General features: G+C 41.9%; 1 protein-coding gene and 1 pseudogene across 2 annotated transcripts; both read left to right on the top strand.

Moving 5' to 3' along the window:
- Positions 1-277: 277 nt before the first annotated feature.
- atp6v1f (ATPase H+ transporting V1 subunit F) lies at positions 278-2493 on the top strand. The gene is made up of 2 exons (XM_083632294.1): positions 278-511; positions 1547-2493. Exons 1-2 carry the CDS (start codon positions 354-356, stop codon positions 1746-1748), a joined length of 360 nt encoding a protein of 119 aa, XP_083488420.1. The 5' UTR covers positions 278-353; the 3' UTR covers positions 1749-2493.
- A 647-nt stretch (positions 2494-3140) lies between these two features.
- LOC310799002 lies at positions 3141-22362 on the top strand (annotated as a pseudogene). Its single transcript has 9 exons — positions 3141-3220; positions 3428-3487; positions 3577-3624; positions 16816-16872; positions 21374-21503; positions 21611-21721; positions 21828-21882; positions 22024-22134; positions 22235-22362. The product of its transcript is annotated as an uncharacterized misc_RNA (transcript).
- Positions 22363-22993: the final 631 nt, after the last annotated feature.

Genomic DNA, 22993 nt, shown 5'->3' with positions numbered 1-22993 from the left:
ATTAGAGGTTTACGAGGAGCACATGAAGGCGGCATGACTGTTGGCTGTGAAGTGCTGTCTCTACTTTGTTTCAGTGGATGGATGTTGTTGGAGACTGATAAATTATAGCCTAGACAAATTACCGAGGTAAAGTTAAAAGAATACACCTTTAGTTTATGAAACTATCAAACAGTTCATCTGGTATTTACTGTATTGTAACAGACCAGTAGTTGGCGCACTTCGAATTCTGAACACTTTGTCCAAACGGAAGTTGCAGTCAGCTGACTCTTCACATGACTTAGAAGACCTGTAAGCAGATTTTTCACCGCTTTATCTCTTCCGAGCTATTATATCTAAAATATTGACAGGTCATAATGGCAGGTCGAGGGAAATTAATCGCCGTTATTGGCGATGAAGATACGTGTACAGGATTCCTGCTCGGTGGAGTTGGTGAGCTGAACAAAAATCGCAAGCCGAATTTCTTGGTGGTGGAAAAGGACACAAGCATCACAGAAATCGAGGAGACCTTCAAGTACGTTATGCGGCTTTAGCATCACTGTGCGTTGGTTTGCATGGTTGAAGCGATCCCAAACACATCAAATGTAACGTTATGCAGTGTACAAAACTAACCTAACATAAGTGTAATGTGTGTAACAGACCATTTGTTCCGGGTGATACTACGTTACGTGTTCTTGTGTGGTGGGAGCGCCAAACTTCATATCAATAATCCGACTGGACGTCTATTGCAGGGGGTTTCAAAGTCTGAGACTGTGGGCCTCCCTCCCCCATCATGTTTATGTTATTTTATTATTATCATTGCCACTCAACAATTGAGCCAAGATAGCCTGATATTGCTGTTTACATACTTGAGACTACACCAAAAATACATAAAAAAAGGTCTGTCTGATGAAGCACTGAGATATAATATGATATGAATATCTTTATATGTCGATGGTCTGAAGACATTTATTTGTTTATGACTGGGGGTATTGTGGGAAAAACAGTAAAATTCCACGAAACGACATAGTGTATCTCTGAACTATCTCTCTCAAATTACACATTTAGGCTATTCTATGTGACCTCCTTTTGATAACTATGTCATATTTTTCACTTCCTTCACTGAGCCTCCCCTGAAACTGTTTGGAGGCCCGCCTCCCACTTTGAAAACCCCTGTGTTATTGCTTATCCGTAAAGATTCATAACTCGATGAACATGATTTACGACATGTTACGAACGATCCACTCATCAACTCAGCATAACTGTAATCCCACAAACGACACTTTATCAGTAGATTTTACATTTTTAGAATTTTCTTGCCTGTTACTCCCACAATCTTCCTTCACTAAAACACACCGTGGAGGGCGCTAGCGAGCAGTGTGTCAATTGTATTCTACAAAGTGTGTGTGCATTTGCTGATAAGCAAGAAAACAGAATATTGACAGACTTTGAAATGAATTAAGTTTGGTGCAGAGAATGCAGTGGCATAGTAATATGTGGAAATCCAATGTCTAGCCTACCTAACATGTTTTCTAGTGTGACAATGTTTTTGTCCCCCTCTCTTTCTCAGGAGCTTCCTGGCCCGTAATGACATCGGCATCATCCTCATTAACCAGTTCATTGCTGAGATGATCCGCCATGCCATCGATGGCCACATGCAGTCTATCCCCGCTGTGCTGGAGATCCCGTCCAAGGAGCACCCCTATGACGCCTCCAAGGACTCTATTTTACGCCGGGCAAAGGGCATGTTTTCTGCAGAGGACTTCCGATAAACTCCCCCACCCAGCAAACGTACACACACCTGCTGTGTGACGATATCACGTCCTGACTTGACCTTGTGTTTTGCTTTTGCCATGCTGTACTGTTAGGTGACTTGGCTTCCTCTAAGTGACTGATATGCAGTCTGTTGTGCGTCTCCCATTCCACATTAACTGTTGTTTTTATGTAATACGCCCTTTTTCATTTCTGCCTTTGAGTCAAATCTATGTAAAAAATAATGATTTAATAATCATTATAAATTGGTGGTTTGATAGGTTTTCTGTGTTTCTAGGTTAGATGATGTCTGATACAGGTATGCCACAGCAGTATCATTCATATGTTAAGACTGGAATCTTATGTAATTTTCCTTCTGTCTTTCTTTTTTCAGAGAAAACAGGAAAAAATCTAGGCCTCATTTTCAGCAAATAGGGTTTTCTTTTCAGGAAGTGCAAAATGTTTAATCATGCATGTGACTATTCCTCACTCTTCTGTCATTTTTAGATGCAGATGTGTGTGTAACCTGCAAAGGCTCGTCTCTGTCATCATCTCTTTACAAAGCTATAATATTCCTCTCATAAGAAGATCTTATTGCATATGACACAAAGGGGGAAATTAATTTCATCGTGTATCATCGAAATCTTATTGCTTAAACTGTCATTTTGCTAAATGAATACAGTAACTGCCTGTGAATCGTGTGTGTGTGATCGTTGCAGATGTATTAACTTATCTAGATATCTATGAAAAAACCCAGGTGGTTGATGAAACAAATAAATGATATCTTGTTGGTTGTGAGATTGTCGTGATTTCATATTTGACTCGCCATAATATGCCACATCAGATTCAAAAGTCACATCATTTAGACAGGCGCCCTGCCTGCCCAGAAACGTGCCTCTGATTGTATAACGTGATCGGCTTTCTCTCTGCCGTGACATTTTTGTTACATGAGCACACTGAGCTGAAGGGGACGGTATTTAACATCTTTCTGTTAACTGACAAGACAGATCACTCATCCCCTCACCTCTTTTAATACATCCATGATCCCAAACCAGTACAAAAACAGTTCACCTCTCTCCATGCGCCATGAGTCACGTCTCTGCTGTCCACCGCTAGGAAGCGGTAAATATTTGGACAACATTGGGAAAGCCTCATTAATCGTCCCTGGTAGACGGGGGTGACCTTCCGCTCCACTGCAGTCGGCTGAGAACAAACACGCGTGGGTCTGGGAATACTGGCCAGCTCCACATGACCTTAGCGGAAAAGATGGCGATGGTTAGTCGATACCAGCCTCGGTGGCCTTGGTAAGGCTTGTGGGGGTATGCAGAGCAGATTATAAATGGGCTCCAAAACAGAGTGAGTGTTTCCTTTAGATGATCGTGCTCTCACTCTCTCTGCTTCCAGAAACCAGCATGGAACCTGTGTGGTGTCTCGGTGTGCTCCTGGTGGCCTGTGCCTTTGGGGTCCCTGTTCCTTCACAGAATGACACCAGGTGAGGCCTTCTTTATCAGCTCTGAATACATGTGGGAAGATTGTTTTGTTGAGTCAGAAGCACAGCAAGAGATCATCACACCTGGAGGCCAAACGGGCCTCTGGTGTCTTATCGCTGCTCGCTCTCAGTCACTACATTGGGCTTGGGATTTCAATACTGACCATGGAGATATGAGGCATGCTGATCTCTTCTCTGTTCTGCCCGTAGACAACATGATCAACACACAGTCAATCTTCCATTGGGCATCAAAGGGGACAACCCCACAAGGTGAGTCTTGAGAAAAATGAAGGATATGTAATGATACGAAAGGCAGTGTCATCTCATGAAATATCCTGTTTTCTCTGTCCTCTCTCTAGAAATGACAGCTCTGTCCAGATCAATGGCACAACGGGCAATTTCTCACAGTGAGTGTTGAGTATAATGACCCCTATACAGTAAATGTGAATGCGCTGGACTTGGCCGTTGGTGACAATATGACAAATAACACATTATCAACAATGTAACAATGTGTTACGTTCAGAGGAATTGTGCTAATCGATTGCATTTTCAAATACTTGATGTACATAGAAATACCTGCACTATACGTTGAAGTTTTTGTTAGGAATGGTGGAATGGAGTTCATGTCATGGGTTGAAACCTGTATTATTATACAACAAAAACAATGCCAAACATTCCGCTTGTGAAATGTTGAAATGTGTCTTTTCAGGTTCAAGCACACTTTCATTCATTTCATCAGGGACGTCCAATCCAATGACACAAGCAATGACACTGGCATAATGGGCAATTTCACACAGTGAGTGTTGAGCAGGTTATAATAACATCTGTTATACAGTCATTGTGAAGCACTGGACTTCCACATGGTGGCAGGAATCTATCCTGTTTTATTTTATTATATAAAAGTGAGCAAGTGGGCAATATCTGTCTTTCTTCTGTCTGTTTAAATTTTAGTCCCACTGATGATGTCACAATGCTTATGACATCATCAGTGATGTCATAAGATGATTTTGATCAATAATGATTTCACTGATGACAGCACTGATGAGGTCACAATGTCTATGACATCATTATTGACCAAAATCATCTTATGACATCACTGATGATGTCATAGGCACTGATGATGTCATAGGCATTGTGACATCATCAGTGATGTCATAGGCAAGCGATTGTGCACTGCGCTTACCAAAAAGGAGAAGTTACTGAATAATGACATCACAACAGTATAATCCTAATGTTAATTTAAAATTAAATATTCTTCTAAATATGGATAAAAGTCCAAAAAACATCAAATTGTAGCGGGCAGCGTCGAGATTCCATTCCTTACAGCACCCCCTATTTAATAATAGTTCCAGCACGGCTGCGAAAATGTGGTGGCGGGTTGTGTCAAGTGTACATATAATGGCTCGGGGTCCGGCCCCCGGCCCCTTAGGTTTCTGACAATGTGGCCCCCTGAACAATTTAGTTGAATAGCCCTGCCCTAGTATGACAAATAACACATGCCGACATTGTAATTTACTTCTGTTACTTCTAATTTGTGTTACTTGATTGCATTCTCAAATAACTGATGTAGGCTACACATACTGTAGACATGCCTGCACTATAAGTTTAGGTTTTTGTTGGCATGTCATGGGCTAAAACAGGCATGTCCAAAGTCCGGGCCAATTGCGGCCCGCGGACAGATTTTAAGTGGCCCTCGTCTTGTCTCTCAAAATATACTATATGTGGTCCTCCACACAGTATTGGTTAATCAAGCAAGTTCAATTTGCACTTTTTCCCTTCACCTAACGATGACAGCACTATCATACAGTTTGTACAAGCACCAAGTAGGAACAGCACATGCAGAACTAATGTTTTCAGATGGTAAACAAAATCTTTAGAGTACATTTGTATGTGATTTTTTATTTCATATAAAACCTGTATTATTTTCAAGAAAAAAAAAACAATGCTTTAGATTCTGGTTATGAACAGTTGAAATGTGTCTTTTTGTTGTCCTTTGTTTATTCAGGCTCATGCATGCTTTCATTCATTTCAACAGGCTCCTCCCATCCAATGACACAAGGAATGACACTGGCATGACTCCTTTCATGTAAGTAGATTCATAAAGCAGCTATTCTCCCTCATCAGCAGAGTAGATGCTTTACATCAGCTTGAAAGTTATGTCTATCATTTAAGCTTATCTTGCCAATGCCAAACTTGTAAATGGTCTTGCATCTAAATAATAATGTTCATATACTGTATTACACAGACAGTAGATAGATTAAGATTGCGTTCATTTGTTTTTAGTACAGTAACGCCGTTTCTGTTTTTTGTTTGTGTTGCCAGTAGGTGCCACTATGCCGAATTGCATGAAATCCGGCACTGCACTGTGTGTGTGTGTGTGTGGGGGGGGAAGGGGGGGGGGCGGCAGGAGGGAGGTTTTTGGCGTGGTCCGATCCGTGACACAAAACGTAACGCAAATCGAGACTGATGGGTTTGAAACCTGTATTATTATACAACAAAAACAATGCCAAACATTCTGCTTATGAACTGTTGAAATGTGTCTTTTTGTTGACCTGTGTCTGTTCAGGCTTAAGCACACTTTCATTCATTTCATCAGGGACGTCCAATCCAATGACACGAGGAATGACACTGGCATAATGGAACATTTCACACAGTGAGTGTTGAGCAGGCTATAATAACACCTGTTATACAGTCATTGTGATGCACTGGACTTCCACATGGTGACAATAATCTATCCTTCCTTTATTATTTATTATACAAGTGAGCAAGTGGGCAATATCTGTCTTCTTCTGTCTGTTTCAATTTTAGTCCCACTGATGATGTCACAATGTCTATGACATCATTATTGAACAAAATCCTCTTATGACATCACTGATGATGTCATAGGCACTGATGATGTCATAGGCATTGTGACATCATGAGTGACAGTGATGTCATCAGTGATGTGAAGTTGTGCAATTGTGCGCTGAACACAATTGCAGGCTCCATCTGGGCCCTTCTTGAACTAACTTCTTTCTCTCTTTGGGAGAAAAAAGAACAAAAAAACAACTAACCTGAACTAAACTTGTACCACTGTTCCTTCAGAAGTTGTAGTTGTCATAGACTGTGTTGCATAGTTGATTGCTCTATTGCTGACAAAAATGTGTTATTGTAAGTCGCTTTGGATAAAAGCGTCTGCCAAATGACGTAATGTAATGTAATGTAACATGCCAATAGGGCACAAGTGGGCTTTGTTTGTCTGTTTAAATCTTTGTCCCACTGATGATGTTACAATGTCTATGACATCATCAGTGATGTCATCAGTGACATCATTATTGACCAAAATCATCTACTGATGATGTCATAGGCATGGATGATGCATAGGCATTGTGACATCATCAGTGATGTCATAGGCAAGCGATTGTGCACTGCCCATGCCAATAGAGCAGGCGAGGCCACGCAGCAGCCGAGTACATTTGTATGTGATTTCTTTATTTTTATTTTTTATAACTCATATGATGCGAGAAGCACCTGGCCCCACAGCATTTTCACATTATCTAATCTGGCCCCCATTCAAAAAAGTTTGGACATTCCTGCTAAAACCTGTATTATTTTCAAGAAGAAGACAAAAAAACAATGCTTTAGATTCTGGTTATGAACAGTTGAAATGTGTCTTTTTGTTGTCCTTTGTTTATTCAGGCTCATGCATGCTTTCATTCATTTCAACAGGCTCCTCCCATCCAATGACACGAGGAATGACACTGTCTTGCCAATGCCAAACTTGTAAGTGGTCTTGCATCTAAATAATAATGTTCATATACTGTATTACACAGACAGTAGATAGATTAAGGTTGCGTTCATTTGTTTTTAGTACAGTAACACCGTTTCTGTTTTTTGTCTGTTGCAGCGATGATGTTTCCTCATGCATTTCATGCAGAGTTATAGTTACTAGTTTGGTGGGCCCGGTATTGTGTTGTGTGTGTAAGGTCTGTGTGTGTTCTGGGCTTTTATTTTGAAGTTCGGCATCAGTATTGGTCTGCCGCGGTATCGGGTATCGATACCGGTATCGATCCCACTATTGGTATCCATATGCACGTGTCGAAATTGCATGAAATGCAGCACTGTATACCCCGCTGCACTTCCCAGCAGCCCAGTTTGAAGTCGATCGGACAAATGGTTCTGGAGATAAACCGCTTTTTGTGTTGCCAGTGGTTGGCACTATGCTGAATTGCATGAAATTTGGCACTGCACTCTGTCGGGTTCCCACCAGTGCACCCCCCAAGTTTGAAGTCGATCGGACGAAAGGTCCATGAGATAAACCACTTTTTGGTTTGCCAGTAGGTGGCGCTATACCGAATTGCATGAAATTCAGCACTGAACTCTGTTAGGTCCCCCTAAGCGAACTCCCAGAGATTGAAGTTGATCTGACAAACAGTTCTTGAGATAAACTGCTGTTTGTGTTCCCAGTAGGTGCCACTATGCCAAATTGCATCCGGCACTGCACTGGGTGTGTGTGTGTGGGGGGGGGGGCAGGAGGGAGGTTTTTGGCGTGGTCCGATCCGTGACACAAAACGTAACGCAAATCGAGACTGATGGGTTTGAAACCTGTATTATTATACAACAAAAACAATGCCAAACATTCTGCTTATGAACTGTTGAAATGTGTCTTTTTGTTGACCTGTGTCTGTTCAGGCTTAAGCACACTTTCATTCATTTCATCAGGGACGTCCAATCCAATGACACGAGGAATGACACTGGCATAATGGAACATTTCACACAGTGAGTGTTGAGCAGGCTATAATAACACCTCATTGTGATGCACTGGACTTCCAGATGGTGACAGCAATCTATCCTTCCTTTATTATTTATTATATACAAGTGGGCAATATCTGTCTGTCTTCTGTCTGTTTAAATTGTTGTCCCACTGATGATGTCACAATGCCTATGACATCATCAGTGATGTCATAAGATGATTTTGGCCAATAATGATTTCACTGATGACATCACTGATGATGTCACAATGTCTATGACATCATTATTGAACAAAATCATCTTATGACATCACTGATGATGTCATAGGCACTGATGATGTCATAGGCATTGTGACATCATGAGTGACAGTGATGTCATCAGTGATGTGAAGTTGTGCAATTGTGCGGTGAACACAATTGCAGGCTCCATCTGGGCCCTTCTTGAACTAACTTCTTTCTCTCTTTGGGAGAAAAACAAAACAAAAAAACAACTAACCTGAACTAAACTTGTACCACTGTTCCTTCAGAAGTTGTAGTTGTCATAGACTGTGTTGCATAGTTGATTGCTCTATTGCTGACAAAAATGTGTTATTGTAAGTCGCTTTGGATAAAAGCGTCTGCCAAATGACGTAATGTAATGTAATGTAACATGCCAATAGGGCACAAGTGGGCTTTGTTTGTCTGTTTAAATCTTTGTCCCACTGATGATGTTACAATGTCTATGACATCATCAGTGATGTCATCAGTGACATCATTATTGACCAAAATCATCTTATGACATCACTGATGATGTCATAGGCATGGATGATGCATAGGCATTGTGACATCATCAGTGATGTCATAGGCAAGCGATTGTGCACTGCGCATGCCAATAGAGCAGGCGAGGCCACGCAGCAGCCGAGTACATTTGGATGTGATTTCTTTATTTTTATTTTTTATAACTCATATGATGTCCTTTGTTTATTCAGGCTCATGCATGCTTTCATTCATTTCAACAGGCTCATCCCATCCAATGACACGAGGAATGACACTGTCTTGCCAATGCCAAACTTGTAAGTGGTCTTGCATCTAAATAATAATGTTCATATACTGTATTACACAGACAGTAGATAGATTAAGGTTGCGTTCATTTGTTTTTAGTACAGTAACACCGTTTCTGTTTTTTGTCTGTTGCAGCGATGATGTTTCCTCATGCATTTCATGCAGAGTTATAGTTACTAGTTTGGTGGCCCGGTATTGTGTTGTGTGTGTAAGGTCTGTGTGTGTTCTGGGCTTTTATTTTGAAGTTCGGCATCAGTATTGGTCTGCCGCGGTATCGGGTATCGATACCGGTATTGATCCCACTATTGGTATCCATATGCACGTGTCGAAATTGCATGAAATGCAGCACTGTATACCCCGCTGCACTTCCCAGCAGCCCAGTTTGAAGTCGATCGGACAAATGGTTCTGGAGATAAACCGCTTTTTGTGTTGCCAGTGGTTGGCACTATGCTGAATTGCATGAAATTTGGCCCTGCACTCTGTCGGGTTCCCACCAGTGCACCCCCCAAGTTTGAAGTCGATCGGACGAAAGGTCCATGAGATAAACCACTTTTTGGTTTGCCAGTAGGTGGCGCTATACCGAATTGCATGAAATTCAGCACTGAACTCTGTTAGGTCCCCCTAAGCGAACTCCCAGAGATTGAAGTTGATCTGACAAACAGTTCTTGAGATAAACTGCTGTTTGTGTTCCCAGTAGGTGCCACTATGCCGAATTGCATCCGGCACTGCACTGGGTGTGTGTGTGTGTGGGGGGGGGGGGGGGGGGGGGCAGGAGGGAGGTTTTTGGCGTGGTCAGATCGTGACACAAAACGTAACGCAAATCGAGACTGATGGGTTTGAAACCTGTATTATTATACAACAAAAACAATGCCAAACATTCTGCTTATGAACTGTTGAAATGTGTCTTTTTGTTGACCTGTGTCTGTTCAGGCTTAAGCACACTTTCATTCATTTCATCAGGGACGTCCAATCCAATGACACGAGGAATGACACTGGCATAATGGAACATTTCACACAGTGAGTGTTGAGCAGGCTATAATAACACCTCATTGTGATGCACTGGACTTCCAGATGGTGACAGCAATCTATCCTTCCTTTATTATTTATTATATACAAGTGGGCAATATCTGTCTGTCTTCTGTCTGTTTAAATTGTTGTCCCACTGATGATGTCACAATGCCTATGACATCATCAGTGATGTCATAAGATGATTTTGGCCAATAATGATTTCACTGATGACATCACTGATGATGTCACAATGTCTATGACATCATTATTGAACAAAATCATCTCATGACATCACTGATGATGTCATAGGCACGGATGATGTCATAGGCATTGTGACATCATGAGTGACAGTGATGTCATCAGTGATGTGAAGTTGTGCAATTGTGCGCTGAACATGCCAATAGGGCACAAGTGGGCTTTGTTTGTCTGTTTAAATTTTTGTCCCACTGATGATGTTACAATGTCTATGACATCATCAGTGATGTCATCAGTGACATCATTATTGACCAAAATCATCTTATGACATCACTGATGATGTCATAGGCATGGATGATGTCATAGGCATTGTGACATCATCAGTGATGTCATAGGCAAGCGATTGTGCACTGCGCATGCCAATAGAGCAGGCGAGGCCACGCAGCAGCCGAGTTGCTTGCCTAGAGTGAGCCTAGCGTTTTGGCCCCGAAGGTGCCGATACCCTAGTATGACAAATAACACATGCCGACATTGTAATTTACTTCTAAGTAGCCTACTATAAATGTTCAGGTAATTTTTGTTACTTGATTGCATTCTCAAATAACTGATGTAGGCTACATAGACATGCCTGCACTATAAGTTTAGGTTTTTGTTGGGATGTCATGGGCTAAAACAGGCATGTCCAAAGTCCGGCCCTGGGGCCAATTGCGGCCGGCGGACATTTTAAGTGGCCCTCGGCTTGTCTCTCATACTATGTGGTCCTCCACACAGTATTGAGTTAATCAAGCAAGTTCAATTTGCATTTTTTCCCTTCACCTAACGATGACAGCACTATCATACAGTTTGTACAAGCACCAAGTAGGAACAGCACATGCAGAACTAATGTTTTCAGATGGTAAACAAAATCTTTAGAGTACATTTGTATGTGATTTTTTATTTCATATAAAACCTGTATTATTTTCAAGAAGACAAAAAAACAATGCTTTAGATTCTGGTTATGAACAGTTGAAATGTGTCTTTTTGTTGTCCTTTGTTTATTCAGGCTCAAGCATGCTTTCATTCATTTCAACAGGCTCCTCCCATCCAATGACACGAGGAATGACACTGGCATGACTCCTTTCATGTAAGTAGATTCATAAAGCAGCTATTCTCCCTCATCAGCAGAGTAGATGCTTTACATCAGCTTGAAAGTTATGTCTGTATCATTTAAGCTTATCTTGCCAATGCCAAACTTGTAAGTGGTCTTGCATCTAAATAATAATGTTCATATACTGTATTACACAGACAGTAGATAGATTAAGGTTGCGTTCATTTGTTTTTAGTACAGTAACACCGTTTCTGTTTTTTGTCTGTTGCAGCGATGATGTTTCCTCATGCATTTCATGCAGAGTTATAGTTACTAGTTTGGTGGGCCCGGTATTGTGTTGTGTGTGTAAGGTCTGTGTGTGTTCTGGGCTTTTATTTTGAAGTTCGGCATCAGTATTGGTCTGCCGCGGTATCGGGTATCGATACCGGTATCGATCTCAGTATCGGTATCCATATGCACGTGTCGAAATTGCATGAAATGCAGCACTGCACTCCGTCGGGTTCCCAGCAGCCCAGTTTGAAGTCGATCGGACAAATGGTTCTGGAGATAAACCGCTTTTTGTGTTGCCAGTAGTTGGCACTATGCTGAATTGCATGAAATCTGGCACTGCACTCTGTCTGGTTCCCAGCATGCACTCCTCAAGTCTGAAGTCGATCGGACGAACGGTCCATGATATAAACCACTTTTTGGGTTGCCAGTAGGTGGCGCAATACCAAATTGCACGAAATTCGGCACTGAACACCGTCAGCTCCCCCTAAGTGCATTCCCCAAGTCTGAAGTCGATCACATGAATGGTTCTCGAGATAAACTTATTTTTGTGTTGCCAGTAGGTGGCGCGATGCTGAATAGCATAAAATTCGGCACTGCACTCTGTTGGGTTCCCAGCAGTGCACTCCCCAAGTTAGGGTTGGGACGATGTCGGGCACAGCCGATGGTCTCAACCCCCACCATCGTAACATCGTGATGTCTAGTATAAGAGCCGCGTGCGGCGCGCATTGCGTAAATGTCTGGCGCGCTGCAGGGAAAAGCAAGCAACGCATTTACCAACCAGTGCAGAAGCATCATTATCTACAGCTGTGCTTTATTAACAACAAAAAATTCTCAGACAGTTTTATTCACTCTCACAGACACAATTATGCAGTTAAAACCACACCTTTAGAAGTATTACAGAATTCACCAATCTAATAACAGAAATATTAAACGGTATAACCGGCGTAGTAGCCTATAACAACCATCACTCCTCTGTTACTCCACTACTGCTGCTGCCCCGCTGGCCCACAATCCTCCCCCGAAATTCGGCACTGAACTCCGTTAGGTCCCTGTTGTAGAATGGAATTTCACCACTCCTCATCCGCATGAACAGACGCTACAGACCGACAGCATATCTGTCGTGGCATTGAGATTTCTTCCCTCTGCTGAAGCCTTGGGACAGTGCACCGTGTTCCAGATAAGCACAGTGCCAGCGCACACACATTTATCAGAGATCATCCCATTCCTCTCCCTCCTCTTTTCCTGCCTTACAGTATAAAGCATTATGTCAAATGTGAGATCTTGACTGCATTCCATAAATCCTCATGTAATCTATACATCAAATGTATATTGAGATCGATGTTTGCAGTCCTCCTCTAATAATGATTAGAGGAGATTAAGAATATGGCTCTATAAAATACACTTTTATAAGACCCTTCCTGGACTCTTGGTTTCAATATATTTGGTTTATATAAGCTGTTATTTTCCCAAGGCTTCAGCAGAGGGAAGAAATCTCAATGTCACGACAGATGTGCTGTCTGTCTGTAGCGTCTGTTCATGTCTGCATGTGTGAGATGTCTTATGACTAATAACCTATACCAATGAATAATGTGTATGCAATTATAGCTTATTGAATATGAAATGCCAATCAATGGAACTTCATTTTTATACACCAGTCCCCCTAAGCCAGTGCTGACCAATTTGGGGCTCGCGGGCCGCTCTGTTTGTTTTGGCCCGCCACGGATTTGGGCCATTTTTTTTATTTTTTTTTGCAGGACAGGCCACCGGGCAATTGCCCGACGTGCCCGATTATGCAGTCCGTGCCTGAATGGAGATGTCGGGACTCTTCTATCTACGATTAACGTTAATTTTGTGCAGCTGGTATTCTCTCTCCCCGACTATCACACGGGTGTGAGGCATTGCTATCTGAGGATTGATTGCTCCTGATTGGTTGGCTGAATCACCTGGTTGGGGGTGAGCTCTGATATTTGATCCCTCCCCAGTCACTGGCTTTACACCAGCTCAGCAAGATGGACAGATCATCATCACGGCAGTGGCACACTGACAAAAGAAAGTTTAGGACGGAGTGGCAAGACGAGTATTTTTTTACCGAAGTAAATTCAACAGCGGTTTGTCTCATTTAAAGACAGAGAGTGGCTGTTTTGAAAGAGTACAATATACGCCACTACGAAACTGATTTTCAAAGTACCCTGAGGATTTTTCAAGCTGTGAATTAAGTCAAATTTCTCTCTTGATTACAAAGGTGGAAAATACAACTGTTTTTAACTGGGTGTTTACTGATTAAATGTTTAAGCTCCCCACAAATGCAGATGTTTTTTTAAATATATATAACCAATTGCAAATTATTACAATTACCAAACAGATAAAAAGTAGATTAATATATTGAAATGTTATTTTAGATTTAGAATGTTAATTTTCTATAAAACACAATATATTTTAATGTAATTCCACAACGTTTATTTTTGGCCCTCGGCCCTCCACCCAGATTGAGTTTTGGCCCTTCATGGGAAATAATTTGGGCACCCCTGCCCTAAGCGAACCCCCAGAGATTGAAGTTGATCCAACAAACAGTTATTGAGATCAACTGCTTTTTGTGTTGCCAGTAGGTGCCACTATGCCGAATTGCCTGGCGTGATCCATGACACAAAACGTAATGCAAATCGAGACTGATACCGCCTGTGGCCGGCCCGTTTGCCCTTATAGTAGAATTGCCTAGATTCTAGGCAATTCTACTATAAGGAAGGATGCTATGCAAACACTATTGGAGGTAATACTGTCATTGGTTGAGGGAAAACTCAGTGGGCAGAGCTAAAGAAGCTGACCGAGCTCAATCCTTCCCGCAGTCACCCAGGTTTGAATCCAGCCTGCGGTTATTTGCTGCATGTCCTCCCCTCTCTCTCTCATACCTTCCTGTCTCTCTCTCACACACTATCCCTATCAAATAAAGACTAACAAAACTCCAGAGCAACTTTGCTTCAGGAAATATTTCTACAACTATTTAAAAAAAAAATCTAATTTGCATATTAAAAGAGCATGGGGCAGGTTGGAGAGCACATTGCATTAATATGTGGGAGAAGTATTAAGCAATGGGATTTTCAGAGAGATTTTTTTTTAAATCACACATAGTTGCATCTAGACTCATTTTTGTAAAGCAGCTGGCCACTGTTCCTGAAATGGTGCCTCCTGTGATGTCAGAACCAGCAGAACGTCCAGCAACAAGTGATGTCACAAGAGGAGAACACCCATTTAGAATGACACCTTTTTCTCCATATTTCTGCCCTGGGGACCTGTAAAAATTGTTTCGTTTTGTGTTTTTCCCCGCATAATAATCATGAGCCTAAAATGTAAATTCATAAAAAATTGGACCTGCACAACGCTCTTGAATAGTGAATTCCGAGCCTTCTTTCGCTTCACGTCCTGCCTAATCGATTGCTTCCTTCCTCCCTCAGTGTGCAGCTTCAGCGTGTATCTTTTGGTTGTGTTCTCTCCACCTGTGCGACTGACGAGCTAGCTTCCTCCTTGCAGCGGGGCGATGAGGTGGCAGGTGATGCCACCAAGGATCCCTTCGGCGTGGGCAAATAAAGAAATGGAGTAGCCTATAATCTCCGTCCATGCAGCCAACATCACATCACTAGAGGCCATTTACACCTGGCATTAACATGCGTTTTCTGCCATCAGATTGCATTCAGATTGTGCTTGACCACATTAGCCTGATTTCATTTACACCCACGTTAACATGTGTTTTTCCTTATCCAGATAACATCCCATTAACTTACTAACACCCAAAATGGTTGTCCTCTCAATCCGCATAAAGTTGCTGTATCCAGATTGAGAGGACACATTGCATTTACACTTGTGTTCAATGTGTACACAATGTATCACCTGACCACCTCAGGAGGTGGTTTGGCCGATCAGATTGCAATCCTTCTTCAATGTGTCTTGGGTGCGTTTACACCTGGCATTTCAAGTGGTCAAGCTTACATAGTTTTGCTGCAACAGAAAACATGTCTTTATGTAGCTTACTTTAATAGGGCTGCAGCATGAATTCTTATTTCAGTTAGTTCAGTTCACTTATGTTTATAGCCCCTTATCACACACATGTCTCAAAGGGCTTTACATAGCATCATCACAGCATACTACATCATATATCTAGACACAACATGGATAGGTTACATACTAACTGCACTACTACATATTAACTGCACCGTGGTCTGTTCAAACTGCAAACCTGTCAACATGTCAAAGACTGACATTATTCCTTGTAACAATGTTAGTTACTTGCCATTTTAATCTAAAATGTGTGCTAATAAACACCAGAATATAACACTGACTTGTGGAATTAATGTATGCAAGAAAAGTGAACAATGTAATAGTTTCATGAAAAAAACCCCCAAAGAGCTGTTTGTCGGTGTTATCATTCCTAAACTACTCTACAGTATACTGTAACTATGAAGTCCAAAAGTAGACGCGTGTTGTCAGCTGGAAACACATCTTTTCATTGTTGGGTGAAAAATAAGAGAAAAGCAACAGGGTCAGCTCTATCTGGAGATCCTCTTCACTCTACTTGTGTTGTATCCCATGCCAAAAGCGATCCAGGCTAAGGACTGTGGCTCCATATGAGTAGAAAGAGCTCAGTATTTGGTGGAGAAGCAGGAATACTCAGTGGTGGAAATAGCCAGGTTTTACTTTGGGAACCCTACTTACACAGGATGGGGGTCCTTGGCTGCAGACCCCCCAGCCCCGCAGGGGGCATAGAATATTATTTCTGAATGCTTTACTGTTTTTTATTGATTTTACTCATTATACAATTACAGCTACGTAAAGATCTCTTACAAAAGTTACTTAAATAAGATTGCCGAGTTCTACTGATTGTTTCTCCTTGATTATATTCATGTCAGACTTGATGACACATTGATATTGACGCTGCTTATTCATCTTCCAAATACATGTTCTGCCTACTATTCTCTCCTCCTTTCATGCTGCCCCCTCTCCACTGCTCTGTTCTGCTCTGCTCTCCACTGCTCTGTTCTGCTCTGCTCTCCACTGTTCTGTTCTGCTCTGCTCTCCACTGCATTGTAAGACATTTTTTAAGGGGAACCTGAGGAGGAATGCCGTTCCCCCTCGTTCTCACCCTTCCCCCTCTCAATGTTTACCCTGGGAACTCAGTTCCCAGGCATTCCCGCCCATTTCCACCACTGGGAATCCTGTTAACAAAAAAGGAATACTGTTAACATTTCTCATCTGTGCTGTTGCTCTTGTATAAACAGGCCAGAGGAGCCGGTGCAAGGGAGGAATGGTACGGACGGCAACTCCACACACACCAGGTGAGTCCTTTTGGCCTAATGAGAAATTATACATCATATTACAATCAGGCATCAAATCAGTTTCTGTTTTTTTGTTATATCACTTTCTCCTGCAGCTCCGGCGACCAGCGACCAGCGGAGCGTTGGTTTCCAGTGTAAGTAGTGTCGGGAATGACCTTGTCATATCAGCAGTGAACAACATTACTGGATGATATCTGATATTTAAAGAAAGGCAAACGTGTCAGTTTGAAAGTTTTATGGCTTTGCTTCTTTTGGATTCTCCTCCCAGGCGTGATCACATCTACATTGCACCCCCAGGAGGTTGCTTAGTTAGTACCTGTGTCTTATCGCACCTGGGCCATAAGATGCAGTCAGGGGGGGATGAGAAAGCAGGCCGGGCCACCTCCGACCCCTTTGGACACGGCAAGTGATGGAGCTCAACCGGACACAAACAGGAACAACCTTTCACTGTCCAATGCCTTCAAACCAATGCATTGTACTTTTTGGAGTGAGTGTAGAAGTCTACACAAGTAATTGTGTTGAATCATTCTGATCCAGCAATCAAGAATTTTTGCACAGAAAAATGTCTATCCTCACAACAGTCTTGGATTCAAATTTTATTTTGGTACCCTTTTTTCTTTCCTTTTCTTATTTCATTTGTGTTTTTGTGTTTATAATTTGTTGATCATACCACACACCATCACACAATTGAATCTATGTTTTAATATGTCATATTGTAAATCTGTAATGGTGTAATAGGTTAGGGTTTCTTGTGAGATGGAATTTTGTTTAAATATTCACCTTATGTAGCCCCGCCCCCTTGACCTGTTTGTGTTACGACTTCCTGTTCAAAATGCGGGCTGTTTTACCCCATGGTTTTACGCTCTAGTGACTCACTGGAAGCAAGCTGTGGGGATAAGCTCTGTCACAGGAAGTGTAAACACAATTGAACCGATTGTGTTTACATTTCTTGTTAGTCTCTCAAGCCAGACTGTCTCTTCTACATAAGGTGAATATCAAACTGTATTTGAAATTGTATTTTGTAAGCCTATAACCTAACAAACTAAAATATATAAATATATATAAATAAATGAATATATATATACTTTTTTATTTTTTGGTGGGGGAAGTGACAGATTCTGTCATTGGGGTGAGATCATTCCACTTGTTTAAAAAAAATAAACATTGGAAGAAAAAAACGTAATCTTTCTTTTTTTGTCAGAGTGGAATGTTATATTGTCTCTCCTGATTCTAAATATAGCTGAACCGCTTGGTTTGACCAAGTAAAACAATTTGTATAAAGCATTTTATGAAATGTCTTTGGAAAAATTAATGGCGGATGAAATTCCTTTGTACAGATGTCGAACCCGGAAGAAGGTGTGACTTTGGCACTCTATATTGTTTTATCACAAGATGTGCACAATTGTTATGGATTTTTAGCTAAGCTGCAATTATCTCCTCAAAGAGTGTATCAAGTATTTGAACCATTAGGGCTGATACGATTAGAGCCGAGTGGTGACGAGCTGTACAGGGCAGTAAAATGTGGTGGAAATGAGCCGGGGGGGATCTCCTAGCCTATGCAGGTGCCCTCCTCTTGCCTCAAGAGGAGCGCCACTGGCCAATGGAGTCATGCGCCAAAGTATTTGCCATGCATGCCGATTGCTAAATAAAGTTTGTCAAATCCTACCAACTGGCCTCTCATGATTGAAGTGAGGTCTCCAGACCATATTTCAAGCAGAAGGCCACTCATGCATAATCCGATCATCCCCTGACGTCAGTCAAGTTCTAGCATAACGTGGTCAGTCAAAGTCCTAGTATGACGTCTGCTATGACGTCAAATATGACGTCAGTTAATCCTCATATATATAGCAAGGGTTCTACGCCACCTCTCTCTCTCTGGCCGATCATAGCAGCAGCTAGCTTCACGGCAGTCCATCTCCCGTCCAAGCATTCAGGCTTCCGCACCGCGATCATCGCGTCCCCCGTGGGGAGCGTTGAGAGATCCGCGGGGATTCTCCACGGGTAGAGAGGACTTGGGGGTGCTGATTCGGTCTGCAGATATGGTGCAAAACAACGCTTCGGAGGACGGCTTCAAGGGAGATGGACTGCCGTGAAGCTAGCTGCTGCTATGATCGGCCAGAGAGAGAGAGGTGGCGTAGAACCCTTGCTATACAGTATATATGAGGATTAACTGACGTCATAGCAGACGTCATAGCAGACGTCATACTAGGACTTTGACTGACCACGTTATGCTAGAACTTGACTGACGTCAGGGGATGATCGGATTATGCATGAGTGGCCTTCTGCTTGAAATATGGTCTGGAGACCTCACAAGTAGACTAGCCTACTAGTGAGTAGTTAGCCTACTACTACCACCACATAGTCTAGTTGTATAATAATAATAACAACAATAATAAACACAACAGGCCTATATGAATTCTTACATAGTTGTACCTGCCTCAAGAAAAAAATAATTATATTCTTAATGTCGTGGAAGGTCCATATTGCAATTGCTAAATGTTGTTAGGATCATATTTCAGTTGTATTTTATTATCTGTTTATATAATATATGGCCCTAAAGTATGTTCAATTATGGGGAAATGAAGCTTGGTGCTGCAAATAACCCAACTTCCTTTTTGTGACTTGTGAGGGCAAGCAAAAGGTTGTCAGGGCGTGAGGTTTACTTTCTATTAGCATAACAAATGACTCTAAGTCTGTAACAGTTAACATATCACATATACACATATCACATATATATAGTCAAGTCCTTGGAAAGGATGTGCTTTCCCGGTGGCTTTCTTAGTGGTGCTGCTAAACCAGCACACACATGCACAGAGCAGGTTAATAACGGAGAGGTGTGTTCAGATCAGATGTGCATTCTGGTTCACTGCTGTGGCACGCGTTGTCTCCGTTCCTCTGTCTGTCTGTCTGTCTCTCTCTCTCACACACACATATACACACGCACGCATGCACGCACGCACGCGCACACACACACACACACACACACACACACACACAGTCACCATTATGCAATGCCAAATGCACACACCAGTCCCGACCATGTGTGTGTGCATGGCCGTAACTAGCTATGAGAACGGGGAGGTCCGGACCTCCCCTAATATTTCAGAAAAAAAAGTTTTTTTTTTTTTTTTTTTTAAATAAAACAATCTGCATGGAAAAGCATGAAAAACACGGGATCGCTTTTATTTTGAAACTAAAGGCAGGTCAGGCAGGAAGTCATCTGACGCCGCGTCCGCGGTAACTTGATTCCGAGAGAGCAGCAGCATGGTGGTGAGTGATGACTGTCTGTCTGCCTGGCGAGATAATTGAAGGTGAGCGAGCTGCGAGACAGTGAGCGAGTGAACGACAGACAGTGAGTGACACTGACAGATTTTTTAGCAACAACCAAGAAAGTAAGTGTCTAGTCTGTCTCTTAAGTAATGTTACCTGTGTGACACGTTGGGATGCTACTGGCTAATCATGCATGATGCCAATTGCCAAGCTCCCGAAGTCAGGTATGCAGGTGGCTATATGCATGGTTTCAGTTTCATGACCCAATAAGTAACAAAAAGAGGTGGTGTAAAGTTAAAAACAACATAATATATTTTATTTTATTTTTCAATCGTTCCTATCAGGAATAAATAAATGTCCCTCTGTATGTTTTTTTTATTATCGATGATGACTGTGTGTTGTGTACGGCTTGGGTTGTGTACCTGTAGGTGTCATTTTGATATGAATTTGGCTAAAACAGTTTGTGTTTGTTAGTTACAATTATGTTGACAGGAGAGCTGAGCAGGTGGTGACATGAAAGAGAATATACTGAATAATGACATCACAACAGTATAATCCTAATGTTGATTTAAAATGATATATTACTCTAAATATGGCTAAAAAAGGGGGGGGAAAAACCTCAAACTTTTTTCGGCGGCGCCCTTGCGGGCGCCACCGAATCCGCCTCCCCTTGCTGGACCTCCCCTATTTCAGAACCCTGGTTACGGCCCTGTGTGTGTGTATATATGTATGTATGTGTGTATGTGTACGGTATATATATATACATACACACATTTCCTGAAGGAGGTTGGATATAATGAAGGAAAGCAAGGAATACACAGATTATGTGTTAGCAAAAGAAAATGGCACATCAAAATATAACACTAAACATGTAACATAACTACGGTATGTGTTATATATATATATATATATATGTATGTATGTATGTATGTATATATATATATATATATATATATATATATATATATATATATATATATATATATATATATAGGCCCATTATTGTGACCAACATTCAGATGCCTGTAGTCTTGACCCCTATATATATATACTGTATACAGTATGTATGTATGTATGTATGTATGTATGTATGTATGTATGTATGTATGTATGTATGTGTGTGTATATATATATATATATATACATATACATATACAGTACATATATATAGGCCCATTATTGTGACCAACATTCAGATGCCTGTAGTCTTGACCCCTGCATGACCTTCCAGTGTTGCAGAGCTCAGGCAGAATGTCTCTAAAGAACATGAGCAGGTGAAGCAGAAGGAACAAGCCCAGGCTCCCAAAGCCTCCTACGGCTACGGAGGGAAGTTTGGAGTGGACAGAGACCGCATGGACAAGGTTTGATCCGTGATCATCCGTCATAATCATTAATATTCTAAATATGAGGTGATGTTTATAGTCTATAGGTTTGGCGTGTTCATCATGAATATGTCTACACTACCCAGGTGGCCAAGGGGCATGACCATGTGGCAAAGATTGATCAGCATTCTTCCCAGATGGACGCTGCACGAGGGTTCGGTGGGAAATTCGGTGTTCAGAAAGACTGAGTTGATAAGGTGAGAAGCCAAATCTACCACTTTACTAATCCTTCATTCTTAATCATCAGCGGATGGATTAGTAATCCACAAACCTCCTACTCAATGCACTGTGTTGTTTGTGCAGTCTGCCATGGGTTTTGAATACAAAGGGGAGGTGGCACAACACACATCCCAAAAAGGTAGGCCAGCAGTCCAGCTTAAGAGAGAGAGAGAGAGAGAAGCCAAATCACTTTCAATGCAATCCTTTTTTCCTGCAAGTTACTACCCAACAAAATGGTCTCACCCTCTTCTATGTTTCTCACAATGCATTATGCTTTTAGATTACTCGAAGGGATTTGGAGGAAAGTATGGGGTGGAGAAGGAAAAGGTGGACAAGGCTGCCTTGGGCTACGACTATAAAGAAGAGACAGAGAAGCACCAGTCACAGAAAGGTGAGTTAAAGTCACAGCATCAGTTAGTCTTGACTCTATTTGCCTTGTGATACAGAGTAAATTTCATGTTTGATTTTTCATTCTCATGTGTTTTTACCAGATTACTCAAAGGGATTTGGGGGGAAGTTTGGTGTTGAGAAGGAGAAAGTCGATAAAGCTGCCTTGGGCTACGACTATAAAGGAGAGACAGAGAAGCACCAGTCACAGAAAGGTGAGTTAAGGTCGTAGCATCAAGGGGGGGGGGAGTGGAACAAGATCCCTAATGAAATTAAGTCTGCGAATTCTCTGAATGGTTTTAAAAACATTCTGAAAAAAATCTTGCTGAGTAAGCTAGAGTAATGTGCTGAGCCTTTCGTTGAAATGATTTTTGCACTTGTGCTGATTGTATCTCTTGTTCTTTTTATTCTTGATTGTTCTATATTGTTTGTATGATGTTATGTGTTACTGTATGTCCTGTTTTTAATTGGTAGCCCTTGCTGGCTTACAGCTAAACCAAACAATTACTACAATACTGTGGTGATGCTGGGTTTAGCTAGGAACTGATGTGTGGGGTTGTTCCTGGGGGGAACGGGGTGAGTGGGACTTCCTGTCTGAGGTGCATGCCAGTCGGAAGATACACGGGAAGCTAGGCAGCTGGTAGCTAGCTAGGGCGTAACAACCGCCAAGAGTTGTGTTGAATAACTGTGAATAAAAGCCTGTACCAAGTATTCGCCTCCTCTCCTCCTCCATCAACGGTCCCGGGAGTGATTCGTTACATTGGTGTCAGGAGTAAAGCGTGGAGTTATTGCCTCCGTTGTCAGCCAGGATGGGGAAGAAACTTCTCAAGAGGGAGCGGAGGAGGAAAAGACGAGAAGCGGAA

The sequence above is a fragment of the Poromitra crassiceps genome, assembly GCF_964638095.1.
Source record: "Poromitra crassiceps genome assembly, chromosome: 2".
Taxonomy (NCBI): domain Eukaryota; kingdom Metazoa; phylum Chordata; class Actinopteri; order Beryciformes; family Melamphaidae; genus Poromitra; species Poromitra crassiceps.
This window is presented reverse-complemented; position numbering and strand designations above follow the sequence as displayed.

Coding starts and splice junctions, on each gene's coding strand:
- atp6v1f (XM_083632294.1), top strand. CDS start 354: ATGGCAGGTCGAGGGAAATTAATCGCCGTTATTGGCGATGAAGATACG. Junction 512..1,546: donor GAAATCGAGGAGACCTTCAA/GTACGTTATGCG, acceptor TCTCTTTCTCAG/GAGCTTCCTGGCCCGTAATG.